Genomic DNA, 8214 nt, shown 5'->3' on the forward strand with positions numbered 1-8214 from the left:
ATATATACATACACATAAACATATATACATACAGATATACATATGTACAAACACATAATAACATGCACCAAGTATGGATTCAGGACATCCGTATACTGCAGGCGTCCGTATACTGGACGATACCTCAACTTCAACTCCCACCATCCATACAGTGTAAAGAGAGGAATTGCTCAGTGCCTAAAGCATCAAGCAATGAATACAAGCAGCGATCTTGATACCCACCACGAAGAAATGGTCAAGCTCAGTAACAATCTGTTAAGCAACAACTACCCCAAAAGCATAGTCTCCACTCCAATTATAAAGAAAAGAGAGGATGAAACTAATGAACTGTCCACAGTCTGTCTACCCTATGTGAAAGGCCTCTTCTAACAGATACAATAGATATGCTGCCCATATGACGTCAGGACAGCATTCAAAAGTAATACAACACTTCGCAAATATCTCCTTCAAGTAAAACCACCAATAGAAGAGAACATGACCAAGAACTGCGTGTACTCCATTCCATACAGCTGTGGTAGGTTATACAAAGGCGAAACATGTCGCCCCCTCAAAAGAAGGGTAGAGGAACATCGCAAAGCAGTGACATGAGAAGATATTGATAAATCGGTTATAGCTGATCATGTATGGAGAAATGGAGACCACCTTACCCCGTGGGATGAAGTTAAAATAATAGACAGAGAACACCACCAGAAAATACAAAAACTAAAAGAAGCAGCACATATGCTAGGACACAACTTCCTAAGCAGACCGAGTGCAGATATGAACAGCATATGGGAACTGGTATTAAGGAAGGATAGGGGAATATTAGATTTATAAGCCCTAAAGTTCACTCTATAATTGCCCACTGGCATATAGCATAATGGTTAAGAGCACAGGCTACTAACCCCAAGATTCTGCGTTCGATTCCAGGCAGTGACCTGAATAATAATAATAATAATAATAATAATAATAACAACAACATCGAAAAATACCTTAGGAATGAGAGACCAGGTTCGAAATTTCCCCAAGACACCTGATGAAGGCTGGAGGGTATATCAGCTGAAACATTGTGTTAACAACAAACAAGATGAGGACAAATATCCATCAAATGTAAATAATGTATATTAAATCTCACTGAAGATATCTCCCTTGCTAATGAAGAATTTCCAACTTGTTTTTGTTTATCTTAATAAAAAAAATTGAAATGCCAAAGAAAGTTCATGTTATATATTATTTAAAATAATTGTTCAAGATGCTTGTTTCTTTTCACTCTGTGTCTTTACACTTCACCAGAAAATCTTTTTATTTTATGAGTCCTGACTACTATTAAAAGTGAATCATTTTAAAGAATGTGATTCAAAGTAATCCAAACATTTTTCTGTAACATACTGATGCTGCTATTCCTACTACTTCTTTTGATTGTCTCTTTATTGTTTTCTTTATATTGTATTTTCATAGATTTTGCATCAATGAGTTTATTCACAAGAAAAGACAAGTACCTTGTCCAATGTGTAATGTTGCTTTAACAAAGAGGTAAATTTCATTTTAAATAACTTCCTAGACTATTTTTAGCCATAAGCACAAGCTTATTTAAATTCTTTTTAACTTTCATCAACTTATTGTTTCCCTTTTAATAATGTTTGAATCCATTGGTAATCCCCCCTGTGTGATGTTCTCTTGAAAATAAGCAGCTTTATTTGAAGAGCAATTTCTATCCAAGATATTTCCTTCAGTACTATTTCATTCAGTTTTGAAATTCAACATTGTTTTATCTGTTGAAATAATTTACTACATCAGAGTTGTGTTTTTGGCAGGACTGCATTGTTTTTTTTTGACTTTAATCACTTCTATAAAAGTTAGCCAACTTTTTTATGCATGATGCTGTAGACTTCAGTACCATTTGGGTATATATTGTAAAGGTTATAAATGTGTAATTTCACGCATAGCCCTGTCCAGTCTGGAGGAGTAAGATTATTTGATGGTATTGCTGTCAATGTTTAGGACCTGATAAGATAAAATGTTGTAGGTGGATGCATTATATGAAGAATGATTTGGAGAAGTATGGTTAGTATGAGGTCAAGAAGAGAGTCAATATAGATGAATGGAAGAAAAAATGTCACAGGTATGAGTGTGAAAGTGTGCACAAGTTTTAAGAAGCAGTAGTAACTTAGAAAAAGGAGTAGTGTCTTGAAGTAGATTTGAATAATGGAAGCTAGTCTGTAGATGAAATTTTAATAATTTAGGTGACAGATATAGTCATGTTTTTACAGATATGGGAACATTGCCCTATGATCAATCAAACAAATTATTTTGTGCTGCAAGCAGGAAGCACAAATTTCCAAGTTATAACTACATCAAGTATGTGAAAGGCATGTGATGATTTTAGATGTTGGTTCAGCATTCCTCTGGATTGGCTGGAGGTGCTGCACAATTCTATTTTATGAAGTTGAGCAATATTTTGGTTTCCTGGAAATGTCAGTACTGTATGTAACATATCTCCCTTCAGTTGCTAAAGTCACTGGAGTAAAAGAAAGAAAATATTTCTGCATATATGCTTGAATGTATGTTCATATATATAAGACAATATTTAAATCTAACATTGTGGATGTCCTGTTAGAACTCCAAATACTGCGGTATTCAGCTTGAGAGGTCCTCTCTTATAGATGCATGGTGCATATATTATAGCATACAAGAACTGTCTTGCATGTGTGTCAGAACTAGATCATGTGATTTCAGCATACTGTGCTTCTTCAGTAGCATGCATCCAGTGACCGCATACAACCGAAATATCATCACCAACAATATACAGAAAACAGTGTGTTTTCAGCCATTGATGTTGCAAATAGCCAGCAGGCTTATTAAGAATAATTATTAGGGATGGAAGCAGTATTAACACCAAAAAGCAATCTTTAAATCCAACTTAACATGGATGTCTTGTTAGAAAATCAAATATTACAGTATTTGCCTTGATGATGATGATGACATGGTGTATAAAAGCATAGACATATATCATAGCAGACAAGAACCATCTAGCATGGGCGCTGGAACTGCATACTGTGCTTCTTCTGTAGCATGTGACCAGTGGCCACATACCAGTTAAATCTTGCTGCTAACGATATATAGAATAACTGTGTCGTTTCAGTCATTGCATATAGCCTACAGGTTTATTATTCTGACACAGTATTTGGTGTTCTAACGAGACATGTGTGTTTAGTTCAGTGGCATATGATGGTTGTCGTTATTGGGTGTGCTGCCACACTGACCATACTATGACTAACATTAGTATATACTCAAATTAGGCATAGAAACTGTGTATTTCTATTCAAAATGCGGGATTCAAAATGTAAATAATGTAAACTTAATTCAGTTGGGATATAGATATATGGCACTAAGGTTAATTGAATTAATAATACCCTATAAATTGTAAGCATTCTAAAATAAGCTGTATTTTTCTTATGTGCACACTGTAAAATAAGAAACCATATAATTTTGCTTACTTAAATTAGTTATATGTGTAAGTTCTATTCTTCTTTAATGATGTAATATGTTCAATAACCTCATCGTACAATGAACCACTTTATTATTAGTTTTGAAAACATTAAACATCCGCCTGACTGGCCTTCGTGCGGGTGACACATAAAAGCACCCACTACACTCTCTGAGTGGTTGGCGTTAGGAAGGGCATCCAGCTGTAGAAACTCTGCCAAATCAGATTGGAGGCTGGTGTTGCCATCCGGTTTCACCAGTCCTCAGTCAAATCGTCCAACCCTTGCTAGCATGGAAAGCGGATGTTAAACGATGATGATGATATGTTTGAAGGTATGAATGAATGTTATAGTTAGGTCACTATGGGACCAATTCGGAAGTTGTTTCTTGTCACAAAATCTTTCTAGAAGAGGAGTGGATAGAGCTCCTTAATGGAGATAGTGTGTGCTATCTCTGTTGCTCAGCTGCCTTGTGAATGAGTCCAATAAGACAAAGGTTGAGAGGGTACACTTTAATAGAAAGAACTTTATACAGTCAACACTATATCAGTACCAAAGTAAAAGCACTAAGATGACACTGATTCTGAATTTCAAGTTTAAAGTTTGACAGCAGCTCAAGATGAGTGTTGATCCAGCAAAAAAAATTACTTATAAGGAAAAAGAATTTGCAATTGTTCGTTATGTACAGTACACAAAGAAATAATTGACTATGTGATCTTAGAGTGCCATTCTTAACAAAAAAAGAAAGGAAAAGAATCAGCAGGCTCAACAAAATGGGTAGATGTGTACAATGAAAACGGTTCTAATATTCCAAAACTGGAAGAGAAAAACATGCTACAAACATGCCAGAGAAGAAAAATGTTCTTAATAGTAATTTCAGTTCCAAACATATCAATTCATCTTCCTGAAAGAGTTTGAGAAATTGCCTAAGTATGAAGACTTAGAAATAAATAGAAGAATATGAGGATTGAAAGCTAACAGAAAATACAGTGATGACTATTAATAACGATGATTTCTAACATTGTCACAAGGTCACATAATTTGAGGTAGGAAACAGTTACTTGCCTGAATATTTGACCAGTACTTATATTTACATTTAACATGCCAGTCATGTTTATTCCTCTCCACATCAATGTAATCTATATACTACTAAAACTTTCTAATTGATTGTTGCTTGCTTGCCTGTCATTTAATACAGCCAAACTGGTGCATAATGGGAAAATACTATGAATTAAAGTACCTCTGAAATGTGAAATACACACAGAATAAAACAAGTTTTGCCATGGATTCCTGAGATATGGGGTGGTTTTTGGGGGTATTCATAAATACCCAAAATGGTGCACAATGGGAAAATACTCTGAAAGTAACATAGCCCTGAAAGGGAAGAAACTTTAACCTTTCGATTAGAGACATTATGATCAATGTCTTCTGTATTTTGAAGACAAACTTCACAACCTGGGCAAAAGTCTTAGAGATTTTAACTTGCCTACGAAAAATACGAGTTGTTTTTACAGTAAATGTTTCTATTTTCGCTTTTGCTAAACACAATATTTTAATCATTTAGAAATATTTTGAAGTGAATGTGATTTTAAAAACACAAGTTGTTTGTACAGTATTTATATTTAACTTTCTTTAAACAGACAATATTTTAATTTAAAAAAAAATTATTTTCAAGTGAATACCATTACAAAAATTTTTTGGCATATTTAAAAGATTTTTAAGTGAAAATGACTTTAAAAATATGGTAAACATTTTGTAAAAGAACCGTTCATGCCTTGGTGTGAAATAATTTTTTTCCATGGTTTTTTTCAAGTGCATTCAACGTATTTGACCTCCAAACCTGCCACAAGCAACTTCTTTTCTGGAAAAGAAAGGAGTGGAGGTGTGGTGGGGACCTTGGAGTTTTGTTTCACAGTTTTTTTTTCTTTTCCAGGTTATTTTGCATGCTTTCACCGAAACTCTGAGTTTCCCCACCAACAGAGTTTTGTTTCACAAGTTTTTTTTGTGAATACAAATGGAATAAAACAAGTTTTGTGTAAATTGGACCAAGATATGCATTTTTTGGGGTACCTTTATAAATAGCCAAACTGGTGTATAATGGGGTAAAATGCTTTGAAAGTAAGGTACCATTGAAATGTGAATACATACAGAATAACACAAGTTTTGCGTAAATTGGACCACGGATTCCTGAGAAACACATTTTTTCGTGTACCTTGAACTATTAGTGACCCAATGGGTCATGGGTAGTCTAGTTGTCATTTAAATATATATACAGAGGCTAATACTTAAGATATATGGTTGCATTTCTACACCACATATCTTTCATATTTGCATTATGCAGTCAATTGATCAGTGACAGTTTATTAAGTTGCTGCAAATTCTTCATGTAAAATGTCTACCGTTTAAGCTGACACATTCACATACACATCAAACTGTCAATTTTACTGGGAAAGTATTTGCCTTAACTAACCTTCGATACATGTCTATCACTTGCTCTATCAAGAATATTCTCTTTCCTCTACTTAATTACTTTTATTTCTTTACTGCTCTACCATTAACCACACTAAGAAATATGGCATTTACATTTTAAAGTTTTGTAAACCAATAATAACTAAATTAATAATGTGTTCTTTGAAATTATATACTAATACTGAGTCAATCTTGAATACCAAACACAAAGATTTTTAAAAAAATGTTAAAAATAAAATGATTATAAGGAACTTGACATTTAAGACCCCATGAATATTGTAATTTCTTTATTTTTCTTCTTCTTTTACTTTCATTCATTTCGAAAGAAGTTTTCAAGAAAATGGTAAACTGAAAAACATCATTGAGAAACTGAAGAATCTGATGTCTGCTGTGGCAAAAGATACACATTATACACGTAAGAATTTTCTTAAAATCAACATTATCATTAAATAAAATTTACAGAGTGATCATTATTTTGTTTGTCGTAGCTAACTGTAATGTTTTGTTTGTCATAGCTAACTGTAATGTTTTATTTGTGTGTGTGTGTGTGTGCATGTATATATATGTATATTGATGCTTGTTTTTTTGTTCAGATATAAAAAAAAAATACAATTTTACATTAATCTGAAGGATTATGCCATACTTCTGTAGAGTACAAATTTATTATTCTTTCACAAGAATAGTATTGACAGTGTCTTCGAAGTTTCATTCAGCTAAGCCATCATCAGACTTGGCTTTATACAGTCTCTGTTTCGATGAAATTTTTCTGGGGTTTGTGGGGTTTAATGAAAATTTGGTTGTAAGGTGAGTTATGATGGAAAGGTTTTGTGAAGGATTTTTTATTGATTAAATTGGGGGTTATCTTTTTGTTCAGAACTTATTCATGTGTGTAGGACTTTGTAAACTGGTGTGAATATTTAGGTGTCAGTTTCAGGCCATGGCATTGTTTTTTTAGTTGTTCACAAAAAGGAGTAGGTAGAGAAAGTTTTTTAGTCAACAGGTGTGTCATTTGGTTTTAGCTATTTTTAGTTTTATTGGATTTAATCCTTTGCTTTGGCAATGTAAAGTTCAAAGTTTAATCCTGCATTTAAAAACTCAGTAATTGGGTGTTAGCATTTTTTGTAATAGAATTTTTAAGGGTTCACAAAAGAATGTAAGTAGGTGTTGCATTTTAGCTGGTCAGTGAGCTTCTTTACTTGCTGTTGATGTTATTGAGGGTATTTCCTGTTTGTATTTGGAAGGTGTAGGTTATTAGTCAAACATGTCATGGTGTTAGTATAAAAATTTGCTTATCTTGTTTCAATGTTCTCAAGAGGGCGTGGATAGGTGTAAAGGTTGTTGATCAGTATATTTCTCTCTTGGAGTTCTTTATCCTATAAACAATGTGATTAGTATGTAAAAATTTTAACCATAAATGTAGGATTTATGGGCCTCCATTCTGTTTCAAATGTAGGTATTTTATAATATAATTTTAGGCCTATGGATATATGTGAAAGTGGGATGTTATAAAAAAGTGTTTTTAAAAATGTGGAAAAAGTAAAATTTAATTTTAGAAATATTTAATATTTAAAAACTTAAAAGAAGAAAGGGAAAATAAATAAAAGTTTTCTAACTTGCCTGCATATAATATATATGAATGCATTGTAGGTTTCTGCACTTATGTTTTTTTTTTTGAGATTTTAGTTGGAGATTGGAGAAATTTTAGATAATTTCTTAATGTTTGTTTAGTGTAAATCTTTAAAAATTGTTTTTTTCGTCTATATCATGAGGATAATTGATGGTGAAGGTGGAAGGAAAGAAGTTTGTGAGATATCTTTTAGCTATTAGAAAAAACTATTGCTTTGAAATGGTGTAGTGTTTTTAAGATTTTGTGCTTGCATGAAGAGACTAGCTCAGAGTTTCAGTTCAGAAGTTAGTTCTTGAAAGTGAGAATATAGTCAAAGTTATTAGTACAAAGTCGGGAGGGTTTGTTGTTACCTTGGTATGATTGTGCATGTGAGAGTATTTTCCAGTTGTTCTAAACGGGTTATTTTTTTTTATTTTAATACTCTTTTACTCGTTTCAGTCATTTGACTGTGGCCATGCTGGGGCACCACCTTTTAGTTGAGCAAATCGACCCCAGGACTTATTCTTTGTAAGCCTAGTACTTATTCTATTGGACTCTTTTTGCCGAACCGCTAAGTTACGGGGACATAAACACACCAGCCTTGGTTGTCAAGCGAAGTTGGGGGGACAAACACACACACAAACATATACATACACATACATATATATATATATA

General features: G+C 33.2%; 1 protein-coding gene across 4 annotated transcripts in view; it reads left to right on the forward strand.

Annotated features, from left to right (window-relative positions):
• LOC106871917 (uncharacterized) overlaps nt 1-8214 on the forward strand; it is a 122492-nt gene that overhangs the window by 26795 nt on the left and 87483 nt on the right. For 3 of the 4 annotated variants that reach the window (XM_052970577.1, XM_052970581.1, XM_052970582.1), the window contains exons 2-3: nt 1438-1512; nt 6260-6348. In XM_052970577.1, the coding sequence (XP_052826537.1) occupies nt 1438-1512; nt 6260-6348 (164 nt within the window). The remainder of the gene's footprint in view (nt 1-1437; nt 1513-6259; nt 6349-8214) is intronic. The other variant, XM_052970578.1, reaches the window with a different exon arrangement.

Source organism: Octopus bimaculoides, chromosome 9 (genome assembly GCF_001194135.2).
Source record: "Octopus bimaculoides isolate UCB-OBI-ISO-001 chromosome 9, ASM119413v2, whole genome shotgun sequence".
Classification (NCBI taxonomy): Eukaryota; Metazoa; Mollusca; class Cephalopoda; order Octopoda; family Octopodidae; genus Octopus; species Octopus bimaculoides.